General features: G+C 42.4%; 1 protein-coding gene across 1 annotated transcript in view; it reads right to left on the bottom strand.

Moving 5' to 3' along the window:
* Positions 1-1,573: 1,573 nt before the first annotated feature.
* WDR19 (WD repeat domain 19) overlaps positions 1,574-22,248 on the bottom strand; it is a 42,826-nt gene continuing 22,151 nt past the window's right edge. The window contains exons 23-35 of the mRNA XM_081332689.1: positions 19,152-19,235; positions 18,228-18,374; positions 16,755-16,879; positions 14,786-14,898; positions 13,101-13,169; positions 12,562-12,639; positions 9,749-9,845; positions 8,373-8,497; positions 6,539-6,620; positions 5,820-5,970; positions 4,583-4,712; positions 2,963-3,039; positions 1,574-1,760 (exon numbers count right to left, since the gene is read on the bottom strand). Coding sequence (XP_081188815.1) covers positions 1,649-1,760; positions 2,963-3,039; positions 4,583-4,712; positions 5,820-5,970; positions 6,539-6,620; positions 8,373-8,497; positions 9,749-9,845; positions 12,562-12,639; positions 13,101-13,169; positions 14,786-14,898; positions 16,755-16,879; positions 18,228-18,374; positions 19,152-19,235 — 1,390 coding nt within the window. The 3' untranslated portion in view covers positions 1,574-1,648. The remainder of the gene's footprint in view (positions 1,761-2,962; positions 3,040-4,582; positions 4,713-5,819; positions 5,971-6,538; positions 6,621-8,372; positions 8,498-9,748; positions 9,846-12,561; positions 12,640-13,100; positions 13,170-14,785; positions 14,899-16,754; positions 16,880-18,227; positions 18,375-19,151; positions 19,236-22,248) is intronic.

Genomic DNA, 22,248 nt, shown 5'->3' with positions numbered 1-22,248 from the left:
CAGACTGTATTTGGCATTTTTGTCTACGATCGAGTCCTTACCAAGGACCTGGGATAGGCAGATATCATCATCATTATTGATAATTGCACAGCCAGCCAGATGTTCAGACTGTATTTGGCATTTTTGTCTACTATCGAGTCCTGACCAAGGTCCTGGGATAGGCAGATATCATCATCATCATCATCATTGATAATTGCACAGCCAGCCAGATGTTCAGACTGTATTTGGCATTTTTGTCTACGATCGAGTCCTTACCAAGGACCTGGGATAGGCAGATATCATCATCATCATCATCATTGATAATTGCACAGCCAGCCAGATGTTCAGACTGTATTAGGCATTTTTGTCTACGATCGAGTCCTTACCAAGGACCTGGGATAGGCAGATATCATCATCATTATTGATAATTGCACAGCCAGCCAGATGTTCAGACTGTATTTGGCATTTTTGTCTACTATCGAGTCCTGACCAAGGTCCTGGGATAGGCAGATATCATCATCATCATCATCATTGATAATTGCACAGCCAGCCAGATGTTCAGACTGTATTTGGCATTTTTGTCTACTATCGAGTCCTGACCAAGGTCCTGGGATAGGCAGATATCATCATCATCATCATCATTGATAATTGCACAGCCAGCCAGATGTTCAGACTGTATTTGGCATTTTTGTCTACGATCGAGTCCTTACCAAGGACCTGGGATAGGCAGATATCATCATCATTATTGATAATTGCACAGCCAGCCAGATGTTCAGACTGTATTTGGCATTTTTGTCTACTATCGAGTCCTGACCAAGGACCTGGGATAGGCAGATATCATCATCATCATCATCATTGATAATTGCACAGCCAGCCAGATGTTCAGACTGTATTTGGCATTTTTGTCTACTATCGAGTCCTGACCAAGGTCCTGGGATAGGCAGATATCATCATCATCATCATCATTGATAATTGCACAGCCAGCCAGATGTTCAGACTGTATTTGGCATTTTTGTCTACCTATCGAGTCCTGACCAAGGACCTGGGATAGGCAGATATCATCATCATTATTGATCATTGCACAGTCAGCCAGATGTTCAGACTGTATTTGGCATTTTTGTCTACTATCGAGTCTTTGCCAAGGACCTGGGATAGGCAGATATCATCATCATCATCATTATTAACCAATGCAGCTCCCGCAGGAGAAGACAACACGTGCACACTGCGGTCTGCAGAAAACCATGCGGGCTGCTGCATTTTGAACCAACTGGATGCTTCTCAGCCCCATGTAGAACAGTAGTTTAAAATGCCAAGTCTCGGTCTTGGCATCAGTACTCAACAGGCCAGTAAATCAATACTCCGTCAGTACCAATGTATTGGCACAAGCCCCCCCCCCTTTTGCAGACGTCAAGCAGAGAAAAATCAGTGGGCAGACTCGGCGGTATCGCAGAAGACGGTCCAGCACACAACCCGCGTCCTTCCACGTACACAACGCCTCGTGGAAAGCAGCTCTGTTGTGCGGAAGAAGCAAATTCGGGGGCACGTGTATGCGCACGCACGAGCGAATAGGCCAGTTACTATTTGAGTCATAAAACAAAATGGAACGTTCTTTAATATTCTGAGTTTTAAACAGGAAAACGGAAGGTCGAGCCCCTTGCCTCGATTAAAATTATTGCTCTACTTCGGACTTGAGGTACGGTGTGCAATCCGCTGTTCTTTTCAGGCTGGCGGCCTCGACTTTTTCCGAACACATGGGACACACGCTTTCGCTCTGCAACAAACTATTCAAAAGAAGACAACGTTCACAACCTAGACAACGTTCACAACCTTCCATACTCGGCATCATCTACAGGTTGCAAAACATTATTATCAGTGTCTTTGCTTTTTACTTGGTCTCTTCATCAATGGTTCGCTTCAATGCCTTAAAAGGGACGATGTTTCATGTTTCTCCAAGCAGTTGATAGGAAGGAATAATATTGGCAGTGTGCAAGCCTTACAATTTATTATTTTTAATCACAAAAGCCAGAGGCTACGTGTCCCAAAACATTAATATTCATGTTTCAAAAAAAACACACACTAGACCTCTTCCGAATATCGAGGGAGGACTGTGAGAAAATCAAATAGAAGGAGGATCTAATATACTTAGTTGCTAATTTGACATGCCATATAATATTTTGGCAGGCAATACAATAATTTTGATAGTGTACTGTCTAAACCAACATTAGGAATGTCCTGATTCACAGATAAAACCATACATCTCTGTGTGTCTGTGTGTGTATGTATACACAAACTCTAGGTTTATTTCTGATTGTTATGTCATTTCTGGGGGGGAAATTGTAGCAACGGTTTGCTCATTTCAACATCTTAAAAATGCTTTGGGGGCAAGTGGTAATTTCAGGGAAAGGCGGCTTTTTCCGGTTAAATTTATCTGCAAATATACAATACTTCTAAAAGTATTACGTCTCAGCTGGTAGCAGACATTATCCCAGATACTCAAGTATAATAATGTTCCAGCAAAATGTAAGGACTACATGGTTAATTTGCCTGTGCAAACTAGTTTAAAGTCAGCGATATTTCCTAGCTGGAAATTATTTTATTATGTGATCCTAATCAATCATGACCTAATAAAGAAAATCTCAAACACAGATGCATATAAGCTGTCAGGTCAATCCTAATACAACCAATTGGGCATTTTTTTGCAACAGAGCTTCTGGCGAAAATTGATTTTATGGTCCTCCAAACACAAACGCAGCAGCCAACTTCTCTTTGGCTGCTGTGAGCCAAAATGAAATGATTCAGGAAGAGGAAAGGTGATTAAAAAAAAAGTATGCGAAAATGAGAACTGCAGATGGGTCAACAGCCAGAGAAATAAGCGGGATTAATTTCAACTCGGTAAGAAATCAGAATTTGGCCGCAGGCTGCTGTGATGGGAAACATCCTTCGTGTGTCGGTAATCTGAAAATTGAAAAAGATGACAGCTTACTTTTTGAACTCCGAACAGAGCGCAGGGAACTCGCAACGGGGGCACAACGTCCAGTCGTCTCTGGCCATATGTCGTCCCTGGAAGAATTGCAAGGTGGGGGACAAAGTCAGGTGCCAGTTAACAACGACAAGCAGTGAAGTGCCTGACATCGTGGTTCTGACAGATGGAACTCTTCAAAGAACTTGGAGACATTGTTTACCTTAAAGAATCTTTATTTGAGTAGCACAGCGTCGGCGCTGACACAGTCGAAGCCAAAACCTGAGTTCCCCTCCTCTGAGCTCACAGTATCAAAGCACAATTCCCTCCTTTGATTAACCGTCATAAATCACATTCCCCCTGTCAATGCTGCTAACATCAGATGCTCTTGCTCTGACAACACAGGGAGACGCAGCCTTTTTCTTTCCGTGCGTCAACTCTTAGAACTAGATGATCACTCAAAAAGGAGGAAGAATGGGATGGGAGTTAATTAGACATAACAAATCCTGGAGCTTTTGAAATAAGAGACAATACGAAACGGCGGGTTGGAAACAGGAGGGAAAGCTTGCATGTCAAACTAATTGGTGAATGTGATTTACGATTGCGAATCAGAGGTGGGAATTGTGCTTCGATACGCTGTGTTTAGGGGAAGGGGAATTCAGATTTCGGCTTCAACCACGTATGTGCCGAAGCCATGCTTTTCTATTAAAAAGATTCGTTATGGTAAACAATGCCTTGAAGTTCTTTGAAGAGTTTCATTGGTCGGAACCAGGACACTCCAATTAGTTTGAAATGCAGGCTTCCCCTCCAGCTCTCCAGCCCACCAATTCCTTATCGTCTCTTATTTCAACAACCTTGGTTCTCACGCTAGGTGCAGGGTTGTTATGTCTAGCTAGACTCTCATGCGCATTTCCCCCCCACCTCCCAGCTTCATCTAACTCTAAAAGTGAAAAGAAAAAAAAATGGCTGCATCTCCATCTGTTGTCAATGCAAAAACATCCGATGTTAGCAGCGTTGACACCTTACTTGGAATTAATTATGTTAATTAATAGACGGGAAGCACATGTCAATGCAACACTTAGCCCTCCTGAAGTGCAAAAATCGAGATTCTGTATCTCAGACCTAAATTTCAAAAGGCAACGTAGAGACAGTCCTTGGCTTACAACCACAACTGAGCACAAAATGGACACTGTTGAGCGAGAAGCGGAGTTTCACCCCCTCGCCCCGCCCCCCATTTTACCCCTTTTGTTGCCACATTTGTTAAGCGAATCGCTGCAGTTGTTAAAAGTTAGGAACCACTGTTGTTAAGTTAAATCTGGCTTCCCCTTTGACCTTTGCTTGTCAGAAGGCCGCGAAAAGGGGATCACGTGAGCCCGGGACGCTGCGACCATCCTAAACACGAACCCGTTGTCAAGCATCCCGAAGGTAAATCGTGGGGCTGCTGCAACGGTCGTTAAAGTCTGAGAAATGGTCACCAGTCCCCTTTTTTTTCAGTGCCGTCGTTAACTTTGAATGGCCACTAAATGAACTGTTGTAAGTCGAGGACTACTTGCCTGTAGCTGCGCTCCCGAGGCTTCGCTTCAGGCGCTGAAAGACAAAAAAGCCGAGTCCTGATCTATGAGTTGCTCGTACTTAGGTACTCACCGTCGCAATGCAATATGGGAGGTTGTTCTTACAGCCCGGGCACAGAAGTTCACATTCGGGGAGCATGAATTCGCAATACGGGCAGGGCGTGGTTGGTTCCTCCGCTTCCCCTTCTGAGGTGTCCGGCCGCCTGGTAGCAAAACGTAAGGAGCCCATTAAGAAGCGGTCCGTTTTTTTTTTACTTCTCAAAAGTTGCCAAGTTGTTTTCCTTGCCTAAAGATATATTGTGCTCGAGTAGCCGCAGACAGCTCTGCTCACGTCGCAAGAATCGTCGTTAGGGTTCCCGGCCCTCCGATCTACGAGGGCAATTCGGAAACAAACCTCCGCTGGGTTATCGACGACAGACACTCGCAGATACAGAACTTTTATCATTAGAAAACTGCAACATGACGTGACTTTTCGACGTCGTCGCCATTCCAATTGAGGCCCTTGTCGTAACGTCTTACAAGCTTTGAAATTCCTTAGTAGGAGTCTCTCAGGGCCAAATCTGGGCTATAGGAGGGGGCTGATCAAAAACGCCCCAACGGAACGGCTTCAAAAGTTCTTGGGTGCGTCTAGCTGTGTGCGGGCGAGCATTGTTGTGAGCCAACATCACATCGGAAGTCAGCAGGCCCCAACGCTTCTTATGGACGGCTCGTCTGAGTTTTCGTAACATTTTACAACAGACTCCTGAATTGATGGTTGCACCACGCTCCGCGAACTTCACTAGCGGTACTTCTTTGGCATCTACACATTTGGCGGGATTTTCTATGGCAGGGGTCCCCAACCCCCGATGCGTGGACCAATACTGGGCCACGGCATGCCAGCAACTGGTCCACACAAACAAGCAAAGCCCCATCTGTGGGATGTAGGCAGCACACAAAACCACGCACCTTCCGGTCCACGGAAAAACCTCTCTCTACAGAACTGGTCCCTTGTGCCCAAAAGGTTGGGGGACCTCTGTTCTATGGCACCACTTCCGGTGTGGTGTTGGTTCACGGTAATGCTCGCCCGCAAAAACATCCTCTTGATCTTATTTATGTTTTACTTTAAAAAACAAAAGCAAAAAAACCCCCAACCCCTCACTTTTATGCCCATTTACCAGAAGTAAATTTCCCTAAATTCAACTGGGATTAACTGCTCAGTAATTATGCACAAGATGACGGATTAAATCAGCACGGTCAAGATTATTTTACGAGTCCAGTTGTGGATCAGTGCATTCCCAAACCGTGGTTAGACAAAATAACCATAAGCTCACCGGACCAGCGTTTCAATTCTCCTTTTGTACTTTGGGTCAATCTGATTCCGGTACTCTGGTCTCATCAGCATGGCCGCAAAACTAAAAGCTGATTTTTTCAGTCCTGCCCTGTGACATTCAATAACCGTTGAGGTCAGGATGGGCACAATATCTGAAAGTTAAAAACGACAGAAATCAACCCGCAAAGAAATTTTACAATTTAGGTGCTCAATATCAACTGGCAGTCAAAACGTTCAGGATTTCACAGAGTTGCTGCTGATAAAATTTAATCTCCCAGAATTTGTACCAGAGACCATCTAAAGATGAGAGTCAAAGAGATAACACCACAGCAATGTTATTTTAAGACAAGTATAAAGATGATGCACATTGCAACAATTTCCAATCACCAATCAGTTTATTGATGTGAGCCCTGTTCAGCAATCTCTACATTAGGGGTCTACAAATGCAGGCAATAATTAAATTTTAATCCATTTATAGCAATGTCTAGAGAACTTGAAAAATCCCTTCAACCTGTGTGCTAAATTGTTACGCTTCCGGCAATAAAATAAAATCTCACAGGAGATCAGAAGACATCGATCACGTTATCAAGGAAATTAACTAGGTACGTCAGAATAGGAAGCACATTAAGCAGCTTAATTTTCACAAAAACCGCAACGTTCAAAAAAATTATCCCCGAATCCCTCAAAGGAGACAGATTTCTGGTTGGGGGTCAGACTTACGAGAGGGAAACTTGCTGATATTGTTAGCGACACGGATGAGCATACGTGCTCCTTTCATGTGGTCCCCACGCTTCACGTGAATCTGAAACATGCATGTGAGCTAAGCGTTATTCGTAATATTTAGAAGCCATCCAGAGTAAAGAATGAAAAAGCAGATTATCGTTAAAGGCTTTGTTGAGCTTCATGGCTGTTTACAGAATGTTATAGTTGTTTTCTTTGCTACAAGTCCTTGAATTAATTACTCCAACTTACTGTAATGTGTACAGTAGTGGCCAAAATTGTGGAAACCTTTTGGGAAAAGTGTATTTTTCAGGTTTGATGGCTACCACCACCACTTTTTTTGGGGGGGGAGTAGTACCATAAAATTATATATCAGTGGAAAGATCATTTAATCAGGAATGCAATGCAACAAAATGGCATGGGTCCGAATTACCTTAGGGAGCACCTGCTACCAGCATCAGCGTCCCATCGTCCTGTGTGCCCACAGGGAGGGCCTCCTTAGGGTTCCGCCAGTTAGAGATTGCCGGCGGGTGATTCCCAGGGGGAGGGCATTCTCCCTGCGCGCCCACCCTTTGGAACAAACTGCCGATGGAGCTTCGGACTGCCCCCGACCTTCGCTTGTTTCGCCGGGACTTAAAAACCTGGTTGTTCGAATTGTCTGGCCTGGACTGAGGGATTTTAAATTTTAAAGTATTTAATTAAATCATATTAAATTATATTAAATTAATTTTTAATTTTTAATTTTATTGTGATTATGAATTGTGGGCTTGTACTAATTTAATTCCATTTTATTCTCTTTTTGTATTGTTTTAACTGCCCTGTGAACTGCCCTGAGTCCTTCGGGAATAGGGCGGTATATAAATTCAACTAATAAATAATAAATAATAAATAATAAACAAAGTGTGTTCCATTATCTGTATTCTATGAAAGGTTATAGCCAAATAACCAGAAAAAGGAAGCACAACTTGCTTAGCTTGACATCAAGTAGCTTTCCTTCATCTGACTGTAGCCAATGAGCATGAGTGTTTAGGAAACCAATCGGGCGTCCTCTTGTTTTGCCAATGAGCCAATCACATCACAGCAGGATTCAGTTATTGATGTCCTGTATTGAAGCCGAGAGGAGGACAACTGTCAGTGTGTTACTGTGATGGCTATCAAGTTGGTTGGGGTTTTTGTGTGTGTGTGTGTTCTCTCAATTTAGCGAGCCTATAAAACGTAATAAAATTAAAGTAACGGTGCAAAGAGTGGACTGGTCGCCCAGAAAGCGATGTAAAATAGTATTATTAAGTCAACAAGGCTACAGTTATAAAGAAATTAGAAGAAAAACTGGTGGAAACTTAACCAAAGGAGGCATTTCTACTGTTAAACTTTTCCCAAAAGGTTTCCACAATTTCGGCCACTACTGTAGGTCTTAAGCAAAGGAGAGTTGTTCCGGTTTGAGGTCCTGATACAGACAGTCCTCGAGATACGACCACAATTGAGCCCAAAATTTCTGTTGTTAAATGAGACATCTGTTCAGTGAGTTTTGCCCCATTTTGCCATCTTAAGCGAATCACTGCAGCTGTTAAGTTAGTAGCACGATTGTTAAGCGGATCCCGCTTCCCCACTGACTGCTTGTCAGAGGTTTACAAAAGTTGATCACGTGAACCCTGGGTACTGCAACCGTCCTAACTACATGCCAGTTGCCAAGACTCTGACTTTTGTTCCCGTGACCGTGGGGATATGCTGCAACGGTCCTGGGTGCGAAAAATTGTCATATTACATTTGCATTAAATATCACTAGCTTGGGTTTAATCTTTTCCGTGTTAAATATGTACATGATCGAAGTAGTTACCTTTACTAAAATGTAGCTGTGTAGAATCATCAGGTTGGCAGCCATCTCGGCGGGTATTTTTATTTTCTGTACTTTTAATTCCAAGTACATACTGAAGAGAACATCGTGGGCTTTTCGATAATGCCCTTTTTAAAAGAAAGAAAGAACACCCCCCCCAAATCAGCCATTAAATTTCAGTAAAATACTTAAGGCTCTTCTCAAAGGCTTTCAAGATCAAGCGAAGTCTTAAAACTTGGTTACTGATTTGTCAAGACACGACAGCCACGTCTTAGCCACAAGTTCACTTGTGAATATAAAAAGTCAAATTCCAGCAGCAGAAGGAAAAAGTCGGCTTAAATTTACGTTTGCGGAACGCCCACAGTATGTGATAACTTAATAATCAATTAAATAGATCGATCTTTTAGTTACTTTACTCTCCAAATGAGACGTGCTGACCATTTTTGAGATTAAACTGTTTGGTTTCATCCAGAGCAATGCTATCATCGAAAAAGTGGTTGTACCTCTTTCAGCTGGGGTGTCCAACCTTGTCAACTTTAAGACCCGTGGACTTCAATTCTGGGTGTTGAAGTCCACGTGCTGCCTGAAGAATTCTGGGAGCTGAAATCCACGTGCTGCCTGAAGAATTCTGGGAGCTGAAATCCACGTGCTGCCTGAGGAATTCTGGGAGCTGAAGTCCACAAGTCTTAAAGCTGACAAGGTTGGACATCCCTGTCCTTGAATAAAAGCCAGGGAAGTCCCAGTGTCAGGACCCACCCCAAACCACGTCTTAGGAAGACAAAACTCTTGTAGTCAAATCTAGTCCAAAAAGAATCTTTACTATGACATGCTTGGTTGTAGGAATACAAGACAGGACTTATTATTTTCCACGAACTAAACCCTTATAAAGAGTTCCCGGTTTAACCCCCCTTAACCCCATTTGGTCAGTCCCCCATCATTTACCTCGCATCATCCCTCTCGTGGGAAAAAGGAACCTAGGACCTTTTATGTTTATTGCTCCCTTCCGTAACACAAGCCAGATGCTACCTACCCTAACCCCCCCTTTTGTTTCCCCAGTTCAAAAGGCTTCTCTTTTCCTTTGAAATGCCTAATACCGTTCAATACACATCCGTTTCCTCCTCTTCGGGAGATGGCAGAATCCATGGAATAATGTTTTAAACATACATTTATGAATATGATATAAATGGATTCTGACACCCAGCCAACACTCTTCATAAACAGGAGAGGAGACACTGAAATACAAGCTCCACCTTTAATGCACTTTTAAGTTTAACCATGGAAAGACGATGTCCCAGTGTCCCGCTTCTTTCACGGGTGACCTCCTGTGTCGTTTTGGTCCGGTTCGCTGCCCACAAATGAACCCACCCAAAGGGCCGTACCTGCGCACTGTTCTTCTCGGGCGATGATGATGGCTGTCCGAGCAGCTTCCGGGTATTGCTTCAATGCCATGTACAGCCGGAAGAGATATTTGGCTTCCTTCATTAGAACGGAAAGAGAGTTGCATCTCAAGAGTACGCCCAGTTACAGCGGTGGGATTTTAAGAAGGCTTCGTACAATCAACAGCTTGCATTTGCTCGGGCTAAGTGCACAGTCAGCAACGGCGCCATTTTTAGGATGCAATTAAGCTTTTAAAAACCACGGCTGGCTCTACCGTCAACCTTCCGCAGAAATGGAGAGGTTTCGTTTCTCTAAGTCATCCATTCGAAGCATCATCTTTCCACACACACCCTCCACCCCCTGGTTACTCTAATGGCAAGATGAAAACAAAAAGGCTTGTAACTGCCAGATTTGGAAACTCATCAAGGACGGAAGCAACTCAGAATTAAGAAGAAATTTCCTGACAGTTAGAACAATTAATCAGAGGAACAACTTGCCTCCAGGAGCTGTGAATGCTCCATCACTGGAGGTTTTTAAGAAGAGTGAGCAGGGGGGGGTTGGACTGGAAGACCTCCGAGATCCCTTCCAATTCTGCTATTCTATTATTCTATTCTATTCTATTCTATTCTATTCTATTCTATTCTATTCTATTCTATTCTATTCTATTCTATTCTATTCATTCTATTCTTATTCCATTCCACATTCTATTCTATTCTGTTCTGTTCTTATTCTATTCTATTCTTATTCTGTTCCGTTCTATTCTGTTCTGTTCTGTTCTATTCTATTCTATTCTATTCTATTCTATTCTATTCTATTCTATTCTATTCTATTCTATTCTATTCTATTCTATTCTATTCTATTCTATTCTATTCTATTCTATTCTATTATTCTATTCTATTCTATTCTATTCTATTCTATTCTATTCTATTCTATTCCATATACTCTATTCTATTCTGTTCTATTATATATATAATATGAACACAGTCCTACTTCAGAAAGATAGAGTTCCCTATTTAATTTAGAGCTGTAAGAGAATCCTGCACGTCTGACTGTGCTCTGCCTCTCCCTTTTTCTTATATCCCTGTGATGTTTCCAAGGAGTATCTTGTTTTCTGGGACTGTTTCAAAGATTTGATCTCTCTTTGGCTAACCACTGACTCTTCCATCACCCTTAGTCTCTACAGCTAATTGAACTAACCGTGATCTAAATACCTACTGCTATGGAAATTACTGACAATGGCCCAGTTCTAGCTTAATAAAGTCTCTTTCAAAAGCATCAGGCTTTGGATCCAGATGTTTGCCCACTATTTGTGTCAAACAGGGGTAGCAGATTTGGGAGGAAGGGGTCATGATGGCGGGATTAGAATTTTTTTCAAACATGAAGTAACAGCTATCACGGTTTAGAATAATTAAGGTAAAAATACTCACAGAAACAGACTACAGAAGTTACAGTAAAGCGATTAGAAAAACAAAACGAGGTTTGGGTAAGAACACAAAAACAACTGGCAGGAAATAAAACCGAAACACACAATGAGCAAGATTAAACTAGACTAACACAATGCAGCCTTTAAAAAGTTGTTTCAAACTATCGGCAGGGGCTGCTCACTGCACTGGGAGGAGGCATATGCAATTTTGTCTGTGGAACCTGGCATAATTTGAGCCAAATTCAACGTAGTTTCTGTATGGTATATAAGAGGAAGGGATTTATTTATTTTTTTTAAAAAAAGCCACAGCATCCACAGTTCAGTTTTTAGATCAGAGGGATCCACCTTTGGCAACTTTTAAAGACCTGTTGACTTCAACTCCCAGAATTCCCCAGCCAGGCAAAATAGACTGAGATCATCCTTTCTCCTGAGATCAGCTGCACTTGTGTTAAAAGTTATTGTCTTTCCTCTTTATATCCACATTTATCTAGAGAGGCCCATAGAGCACTGCAAACAAAAATGATGACCTATCAATATTAAAAATAAATAAAAGTAGAGTCATTCCAAATATTCCTATTGTAGGGATGCACTGTAAATATTACAACAAAGGCGCAACCTATGCTAATTTTTCCTGTGTCCTATTTTGCTATTCTGGCTCAGTCCCTAGGGCAGGGGTAGGCAACCTTGGCTCTTTTAAGACGCGTGGACTTCAACTCCCAGAATTCCTGAGCCAGCATGGCTCAGCTTGGAAATCTCTCCCTTTTCCCCTCAGCCTGGCTGGCTCAAGAATTCTGGGAGTTGAAGTCCACAAAACATAAGGGGGCCAGGTTTGAAGACCCCTGGTTTAGTGCATAGGCCAGGGGTAGGCAACCTTGGCTCTTTTATGACTTGTGGACTTCAACTCCCAGAATTCCTGAGCCAGCATGGGGAAAACTATGGCCCCTTCATGATTCGTGGACTTCAACTCCCAGAATTCCTGAGCCAGCATGGCACAGCTTGGAAATCTCTCCCTTTTCCCCTCAGCCTGGCTAGCTCAGGAATTCTGGGAGTTGAAGTCCACAAATCATAAGGGGGCCAAGTTTGAAGACCCCTGGTTTAGTGCATAGGCCAGGGGTAGGCAACCTTAGCTCTTTTATGACTCGTGGACTTCAACTCCCAGAATTCCTGAGCCAGCATGGCTCAGCTTGGAAACCTCTCCCTTTGGCTCAGGAATTCTGGGAGTTGAAGTCCACGAGTCATAAAAGAGCCGAGGCCGCCTACCCCTGCTCTAGGGTGATACAGCTTTGTTTAGAATCTTTACTCGCAAACCATTTGGTAAAAATTTAAACCTGCTGCAGATATAGTTGGAAAAAATATATAAAAAGATTACAAGTTCTGCCTGGAACTCCATACCTTTGGTATGCCGTCATTCTCGCCCATAAGGAAATTTATCAACTGGTCAGTCAGGGCTGCATCCTTTGCTTGGCCCACCTGCTCCGAAAACAAGCGAAAGGGAACAACGTCACGCAGGCAGGGAAAAATAACGGAGAGTCAACTTTTGTTTTAAGTTCCAGCATTGCAGCGTTCACAACTTCTGAACAACTTTGCCTCCAGAAGCTGTGAATGCTCCAACACTGGAGGGTTGTTTTTTTTTAAGAAGAGACTGGACAGCCATTTGTCTGAAATGGCATAGGGTTTCCTGCCTGAGCAAGGGGTGGTGGTGGACTAGATGACCTCCAAGTTCCCTTCCAACTGAGGACTTTTTACAAATAATTCACCAGGAGGCAGTCTTCCGTTCATTGCATACTGAAAATAGCCAGTATAAATTTTGCTTCTGAAACTGTAAAAGTTGGTGTCAAATATAAGGTTACGTTACAATCTACTTGAATTTTGGGGTTTTTTTTAAAAAAAAGGTCAGATGCATTTATTCTTCCTAAATGTCGTTATCTTACCGTCTCTATTGCCATGTCTATGGCAATATTATCATCAGTATTGGGACTTTTCAGAAAGTGCTTCAGCGCCTGAAAAAGAGACCACATGCCGTCAAATGGCTAATAACTTATTTCCCCCACATCTTCACTTCACGTAATCAATAATATCTTTATGGCAAATTAGAATAATAGAAGCAAGAGGTTAGAATTGCACGTGCTGTTACCTTTTCCACTAGGAGAAACACTTTTACATATATATGTTTTGTTTTATCAACAAGAATAAAATGCAAAATTAAAAAAAAACAGAAAAATATACATCCTACAATAAACAACAACAAAAAGAAAAACATGGGTACAAGAAAGGAGGGGGGGAATGACCCAAATATCTAATAAATTTAACATTATTTATACAGAATCCACCTTGGCTACATGGTGAGGAAAAAAATAAATAAGAAAAACTGATAAAATTCTCCTCCCCTTTGCATAACAGAGCTACAAATGGTAATTAGCTTTTCTACCCCACTTTAAACAAAAATACTATATTAACTAAACAAATAGTCTAGGTGAGAAGATCTCTATCTGATAATCAAATCAACCCAACATCTGATCATAGTATATATATATCTATATCTAAAAAAAAAGTCAACAGGTTAGTCCAAACATTACGCTAATCTTTAAATTCATATGAAGCGGTATATAAGTCTTAAGTGCTATTGCTATTTCCTTCCTTCCTTCCTTCCTTCCTTCCTTCCTTCCTTCCTTCCTTCCTTCCTTCCTTCCTTCCACTCTGCCCACTGCAGAGGGCAATAGGCTGTCTCTGTAAACCGCTTATAGAGGGCTGTAAAACACTATGAAGTGGTATATAAGTCTAAGCGCTATTGCTATTTCTTTCTTTTTCTTCCTTCCTTCCTTCCTTCCTTCCTTCCTTCCTTCCTTTCTTTCTTTCTTTCTTTCTTTCTTTCTTTCTTTCTTTCTTTTTCTTTCCTTCCTTCCTTCCTTCCTTCCATGCTTCCTTCCTTCCTTCCTTCCTTCCTTCCTTCCTTCCTTCCTTCCTTCCTTCCTTCCACAACTCTGCCCACTGCAGAGGGCAACAGGCTGTCGCTGTAAACCGCTTATAGAGGGCTGTAAAGCACTATGAAGCGGTATATAAGTCTAAGCGCTATTGCTATTTCTCTTTCTTTCTTTCTTTCTTTCTTTCTTTCTTTCCTTCCTTCCTTCCTTCCTTCCACAACTCTGCCCACTGCAGAGGGCAACAGGCTGTCGCTGTAAACCGCTTATAGAGGGCTGTAAAGCACTATGAAGCGGTATATAAGTCTAAGCGCTATTGCTATTTCTTTTTCTTTCTTTCTTCTTTCCTTCCTTCCTTCCTTCCTTCCTTCCTTTCTTCCTTCCTTCTTTCTTCCTTCCTTTCTTCCTTCCTTCCTTCCTTCCTTCCTTCCTTCCTTCCTTCCTTCCTTCCTTCCTTCCATAACTCTGCCCACTGCAGAGGGCAACAGGCTGTCTCTGTAAACCGCTTATAGAGGGCTGTAAAACACTATGAAGCGGTATATAAATCTAAGCGCTATTGGTATTGCTAAAGCGTTTCCTAGCACTACATGCAAAGAGAATCCCACCCACTTCCCCTCAAAACAGAGAAGAGAGAGATTGAGGGATGGTCCTCCAGGCTTCTCAGGATGTTTGACCCGATTTAGTAAGGCTGCACTAACCCTGGAATATTGACCGCAGAGAAGGAAGAATTTGCCAGCCTGGAAATGCTTCTTTTCTCCCTCAAAATATAAGGCGATGCTTTGGTAATCATCGTTGGAGGTTTCTCCAGAACCTGCAATGGGAGGGAAGCAAAAGGAACAATTTCTCTTCCTTCCCGCGGACGGAACAACGCTCGCCAAGCGAGATTTGCAGTGTCTTACACACCCCAATTTCACCTCCTATCTAGGCTCTGAAAATATGCCTTTTCACAGGGGATTAGAAAGGTTTGGGAAGGCAGGCAAAAATTAGCAGGAGTCCCCAAGCATTAATAAAGAATAATTTACAAAAACAAAAGGAAGGAAGAAAAAAAACCGTGAAGGAACCGCTAACTTTACAATCTCTAGTATAACAGGATAGAATTTCCCAGATAATTTAATGAAAACACTGGAGGAGTAAGTTGTGCTGTGCTTCCCAGCAAAAGGTTAGGAAGTAACCGAGCATTACGCACGCACGCAGTCCTTGACTTACAACCGTTTCATTTAGTGACCGAAGTTACAAAGACACTGGGGGGGGAAAGGGACTTATGACCACATTTCACACCTACGACCTCTGCAGCGTTCCCCAGGGTCACATGATCAAAATTCAGGCGCTTGGCAACTGACTCATCTTTATGACGGCCGCGGTGTCCCCGGGGTCACGTGATCCTCTTCTTGCGACCTTCTTGAGAAAGAAAAATCAATGGGGAAGCCAGATTCACTTAACAACCGTGTTGCTAACTTAACAGCTGCAGTGATTCACGTAACGACGGTGGCAAGGAAGGTCGTAAAGTGGGGCAAAATTCACTTGAACAAATGTCTCGCTTAGCGACAGAAATTCTGGGCACAACTGCGGCCGTGAGCCGAGGATTACCTGCAATTAAAATCGCCTGCCTTTAAAAGGTATCCAGTAAATTTTCAACAGCTGACCCCTCGATGCACTGCGGTCAAGCGGAAAGCTAATTTACCGCTAAAACTTTGAACCAGGGTGTCTGCGACGTGCTGAGAGGGTGCCAACACGACATGCGCGCAATGACATCATCACACGAATGCTGTCAGCCCATACCTGGCTCTCAATATCTCGTGCAACAATGACATGGTTGGGCCTGTGTTGCAAGTCGCCAAGAGCAGGGCTTTTCAGCCAGTGGTACGGGTACCACCTGTGGTACATGGGAACCTGGCAGGTGGTACGCGACCATCCTAGAAAAGGGGTGGCGGGGGAGGGGAATGAGCTGAACCGGGGGCAGCACCGCACAAGCCTGAGCGAGAGACGGCTGGAGCTGCAGGGCTGTCAGGGCTCAGCGGAAGCGCCAGGATCAGTCCCAGGATCTAGCTGGAGCCCAGAAGAAGCGCCAATCAGCTGGAATGTTACAGCATCTCCAGGGTCTTGTGATTTACATTCAGATGCTTGGCAACTGATTCATATTTAGGACAGTCACAGTGTCCCAGGGTCATGTGACGTGACCAAAACCTGCTGCAACCACCCAGCAGACGGGGGGGGGGGAATAAAAACCAAACACCTCCACCCCCACCCTTGCTGCCAATCCTCAACAGAAATGCTCACAACGATGAAAACCTCGGACAGGAGGAAGAGCGCCGCCAGGCGGGCAGGCAGGTGTCTTGCTCGGCTGTGGCTTGGGGGGGTGTCACTTTTTTCAGGGCCATTGTAACTTCGAACAGTCACTAAGCAAACTGTTGTAAGTCGAGGACTACCTGTACTTCATCACTTTTTTCCTTTTTTTTTTGGTCATCACGTTTTTGACACCTCGCTAGGCGACTGGTGGTCCTCGGATGTTGCCATATCCTAAAAGTGGTACGGTGGGTGAAAAGGTTGAAAAGCCTTGGCCCAGGGCCAGACAGGGGGCAACTAAAGTGAATCAATAAGTAAACTGTGTCCCCCCCCCCTTGCTTCTTCTACCTGCTGTGTAGAATTGTATTAGGCTGCCATACTCACTGATGATGTCAGCGTAGAGCTCCATCTTATCGTGTTTCTGAGCCAGGGCGAAAGCTTCGTTGTTACACTTGGACATCACTAAAAACTGGATGGCAGACTCGTAATCACCCAGTTGCAGAAAGAACCTAAGAAAAATAAAAGGCTTCGTCGTTTCGGGCTTTTTTTTTTTAAAGGAAAAGTGAACAGGATCCTAAAGCTTTAGGATCCCAAGCGGTCGAGGTAGCAATTCTTAAAAAGAAAAAAAAGAAAAAAGGAAGGTGCAAAATTTGAAGGCAAAATCAAATGCCACCACAGAAGAGCTTTCTCATCTCTCTAATCCTTGGTTATTAAATCAGTGTAACATCTCTGGAGGCTGCCCAGGGCTCCACAATTTTAAGACAAAACATGCCTTGTTAGATTATCTCTCTATTAAAAAAAAAACAACCCCAGAGGAATACTCTTGTTCCCAAGGTATGCTGAAAGCAAGAACTCACAACATTTTTAGCAGGAAAGACAGCCAGAGATTCATGGGTTAATTGCTTTTTAGCTTGTGACAACGGCAATCAGACCTAGTCCAGTCATCCCAGATATGTTTCTCAATTGGGGGGGGGGCGGAGGGCGGGCGCGAAACATACCACCGGACTGTGCTATAATATGAATTTAGGTTCCCCTCTTTTAAAGCATCGCATGCACAAATAAGGCAGCATCTTGCCCAGCATGAAAAAGGATGAAAACTAAGTTGGTAGCAGTTGTGAATGTGTTAGTTCATTCATTCATTCATTCATTCATTCATTCATTCATTCATGTATTCAAGTCAGTCTAATGTATCTCCACACATTTAATTTCGTTGTATTCCTAAATCTATTAAATCATTAATTTATATATTCCTAGACCTATTAAATTTTTAAAGAATCCACTCAATTCTTTAATGATTTCATTATTCTACTCTATTCTATTCTTCATCCCATTATTCTATTCTATTCTATTCTATTCTATTCTATTCTATTCTATTCTATTCTATTCTATTCTATCCTATCATTCCATTCCATTCTCCAATTCCTATTCTATTCTATTCTATTCTATTCTATTCTTTCTATCCTATCCTATCCTATCATTCCATTCTCCAATTTCTATTCTATTCTATTCTATTCCATTCCATTCCAGCTATTCTATTCTATTCTATTCTATTCTATTCTATTCTATTCTATTCTATTCTATTCTATTCTAATTCTATTATTATTCTGTTCTGTTCTATTCTTCATTCTATTATTTTATTCTATTCTATTTATTCCATTCCATATATTCTATTCTAATTCTATTCTATTCTATTCTATTCTATTCTATTCTATTCTATTCTATTCTATTCTATTCTATTCTATTCTATTCTTTGAAATAAGGATTCTATTCTATTTGCAATAAAGATTCTATTCTATTCTGTTCTGTTCCGTTCCGTTCTAATTGTATACAAATATAGCCAAATCATCACTCAATTACCTGGCTACCATCTTGGCTCCCTCAAGAGACTGGATTTCCCGGACGATGCTCACAGCTTTTTCTGGATCGTTCAGGTGATCCAAATACAACCGGATCACGTTGTCCCACTGCTTTGCGCTTTCATAGGCCAAAACAGCTTCTTTGTATCTAAGAGGACACATCATCAGGCGTTAGTGTAAATTCAAAACGGGAATTTTAAGTCTACTTTTAAATTAAATGTATGAAAGTGTGGTCGTTAAATCACTGTAATGGCACCTGGGGATGGCCTTGGGAGCTGGGGCGAAGGGATGCTGAAAACTGTGAGAGCTGTGCTTTTAGACCCTATCATCTATCTATCTATCTATCTATCTATCATCTATCTATCTATCTATCTATCTATCTATCTATCTATCTATCTATCTATCTATCTATCTATCATCTATCTATCTATCTATCATCTATCTATCTATCTATCTATCTATCTATCTATCTATCTATCTATCTTTTTTGTCTATCTACTATCTTTTCTGTGTGTCTGTCTGTCTATCTATCCATCTTCTATCTTGTCTATCTTCTATCTTTTCTATCATCTATCTATCTATCATCTATCTATCTATCTATCTATCTATCTATCTATCTATCTATCTATCTATCTATCTATCTATCATCTTCTATCTTTTTTGTCTGCCTGCCTGTCTATCAAACTGAGAAAGTGACCATCTGCCTTGGACTGGGGTGGTGTAGAAGGAAAACCCCTTCTTAGTTTGCTGAGTTTGTGCCCAAGGAGGGCGGAGCTTCCACCACCATGCACTGCTCATCATTCTGCTAAAAGCAGCAAAAGCTTGTGGATGTTGTGGCTGCACATCCAATCCCGCTGAGCACAGGTAGACCTCATGACTGCTGGCATAAAAGGCAGGTTAGAAATTTAACTCTGGGAAGAAGTACCTGCCATCTGCTTCCTTTGCTTTGGCGTACTGAAGGTGTATTTTTGGAGAAGAGACATGCTGAAGAAGCTCACCGACTTTGGCCCTGAACGACAGGAATAAATTATATTTCGTAAGGGTAACGAAGGTGGCACATTTCCCAGTTTAGTCCAGTTATGCTCACGCCGTCGTCTCAAGAATAAAGATAATTGGCTTAACTACATTATCAGTCTTGAAACTTTAAAGGTGTGCTTGAAAGGACATGGACATCTTTTTAAGACCCAGGCAGTGCTCAAAACTTAAAACCACATCGAAGTGACAAAAAAAAGTGGCACATGATCGTTTTCAAACTTACAACTGTGGCAACATCCCCATAATCACGAGATCCAAATTCGGAGGTCACGTGATCCCCTTTTGCAACCTTCTGACAGTGGGGAAAGCCAGATTCCGTTAAGAACCATTTTAACAGCTTTAACAACTGCAGCGATTCACTTAGCAAAGGCGGCAGGAAAGGTCGTCAAATGGGGCGACAATCACTTCACAAATATCTCACTCCGCAGCAGAAATTGAAGACTCAGTTATGGCCATTAAGTCAGGGACTACCTGTATCAGATGTTAGTCCGAGAACTTATTTCAAGGGGATTTTAAAATCGTACAAAATAGTTAGCATCCGTGTGTGTCTGGATGCAATAATGCCATGGAACATGCGTGCCTTACATCAACAGCTCTTCACCATGAGTTTTAGACTTCTTGGATACAAAATGCCTATTTTCAAAAGTCAGTAATGCTGTATAGAGAGATTTGTTTATTTTGTCATGCCTCGCCCAGATGACAATAATTACTGAGCAACTGAGTAACAAATAAATAAATGTGAACAATAAAGGCCCGGTCTGGGCTTCCGGTGGCGACGCGACGCCGAAGACAGCCGTTTTCGGGCTGCCCGCTCCGCAGCTGTGTTTTTCCATCGTAAACAGCGCCGATCAGCTGTTTAGATGGATTTGAAGCCCCCTCCTCGGGAGAAGAGGAGGGGGTGAGGCCCCAGGTAGGGGTTGAGCTCTCCGGGGCCGCCTGAGCTGAGAGTTTGGGCGGCTGAAGGATTGAGCCCCCCCCGAAGCCTGGGTTGCTCCGAGCTGCGCAGCGCCCCTGCTCCGGGATTTATGGAGCAGAGCCAGGCGTTAGCAACCACCCCTGCCAAAAGGAAATACTTTTGATTGTCAAGATGCAGGCAGAGCGGTACAGGAGGTCAAGGTGATGTGGACTCTTATCTTTACTCTCTAGCTCAATGGATTTTATAGCTTTAAAGTGAAAGTGCGCAATAAGTGAAAGTGGGGGAAGATGGCGGCTAAAACTTCTAAAGCTCTTCGGAGTGCGGGGTCTTCCCTGGTGCAACAGACCTCATTGCAAGCTTTGCTTCCTCCTGCACCTCCTCCGGCATTGACGCTTAAGGATTTACAAGATGCTCTTGGAAAGCATTCACAATTGATGTCTGACATGATGGATGAAAAGTTGAAAAAGCTGGAGGAGAAAATGGAGGAGAAAATGGAGAAATTGGAGAAGAAGATGGAAGAGAAGTTTAGAGCAATGAGGGTGGACATGTTGTCTATGATTGAATCTGTAGCTGAATGTGTGCAACAGCTGGATGTAAAAGTGAAGGATCTCAGTCAAAAGAACTCTATATTAGAAGCAAAGGTATTAGAAAATGAAAATATAAGGGATAAAATGGACGGAGAATTGAGCCTTGTTCAGTATCATCAGATGCAGTATGCTATTAGAATCAGGGGTTTAAAGGAGAATTGTAAAGAAGATTTAAAGCAGCTGATTTCTGAGGCTCTGGAAGGGGTATTGGGCCAGCCAGCATCTGAAATTGAGGGAAATATGGACAAAATTTTTCGTGTAAATTCATGGATTGCAGGACAGAGGAAGTTACCCAGAGATGTGGTGGTCTATTTTACAAAGAGAGTAATTAGAGATGAAGTCATTCAAGCTGCTTATGATACTAAATTGGTAGTGGCTGAGCAAGAAGTCTTGGTTTTAAAAGAGATTCCTCCGAAGATTTTAAGGAGAAGGAAAGATTTTGCATTTCTAGTACAGGAACTTAAGAAATGTGATATTAAGTTTAGATGGGAGATTCCAGTTGGACTGGTGGTGACGCACGAAGGTAAAAGACATCGTCTGGTTACTGTGGCCCAGGCACGTGATTTTTATAGCAATGTGTTAAAAGCAACCCCCCTATCATTTTTGGAAGCTGTAAAGGGATACGGCGAGGGAAAGCTTCAAGATGTTACAGATAGACAGATAGAAGACAATGGTGTTGGAGGGGATCAAGATACAGTCTCATCGGTTGTTGCAGGAGGCCAGAGGATGACGCGTGCCGCCCTAAGAAGAGCGAGACGAGAGCAAGAGCAAGACCAGCAGAAAGTTATGGAATCTCCAAAGTGTACTTACAGTGAAGCTGTGGGAGGGGCGCGGTCCAAAGACGTTTTGGGGGTCATGACAGACGTGCTCCAAAAGCTTTGGAGTGTTAAGATTGGTGATTAAATTTTTAAATTAGAATGTCAATGGATTAAATTTATCATAGAGGAGAAAGAAAGTTTTTTTTTAATATTTAACACAATTTAAGATTGATGTTATTTGCTAGTTAGAAAAGTATATTAGGGTTATGGACTAAAAATATGTGTTGAACTAAGAATGGGTATGCAAGCTCCTAATTAACAACAAGTTGTCTTACAGACTGCTTAAACCTTTTTTTTTACTCTTTTTATTTGAACTCAAGGATGATTTGGAACTGCGAGACATTTGGCGTGATACATGCAAGAGACTGGGATTAAGAAAATCTATTCTGAGTAAAGCTCTTTTTTTGTTTTCCTCTTTTTCTTTTTTACTTTATTTGTAATATTAATATTGTTTGTATTCATTTTATATGAGCTAGAGGGAGATAGAATTAATAGTTTATTGTTGATAACATAGGGGTGCTTATGTTTGTTTTTTGATTTTATACCCTGTATTTAGCTCTGGGAAGTCGGGGGGGGGGGAGGAGGGAATGGGGGAGAGGGATAGGGAGGGTTAGATAGGGGTGGGGGAGGGGGGATTAAAGTCAAAATGTATTGTAAAACTTTTTA

This window comes from Vipera berus (genome assembly GCF_964194415.1).
Source record: "Vipera berus genome assembly, chromosome: 7".
NCBI classification, from domain to species: Eukaryota; Metazoa; Chordata; class Lepidosauria; order Squamata; family Viperidae; genus Vipera; species Vipera berus.
Note: the sequence above shows the minus strand (reverse complement) of the source record. Positions and strands in the feature narration are given on the sequence as shown.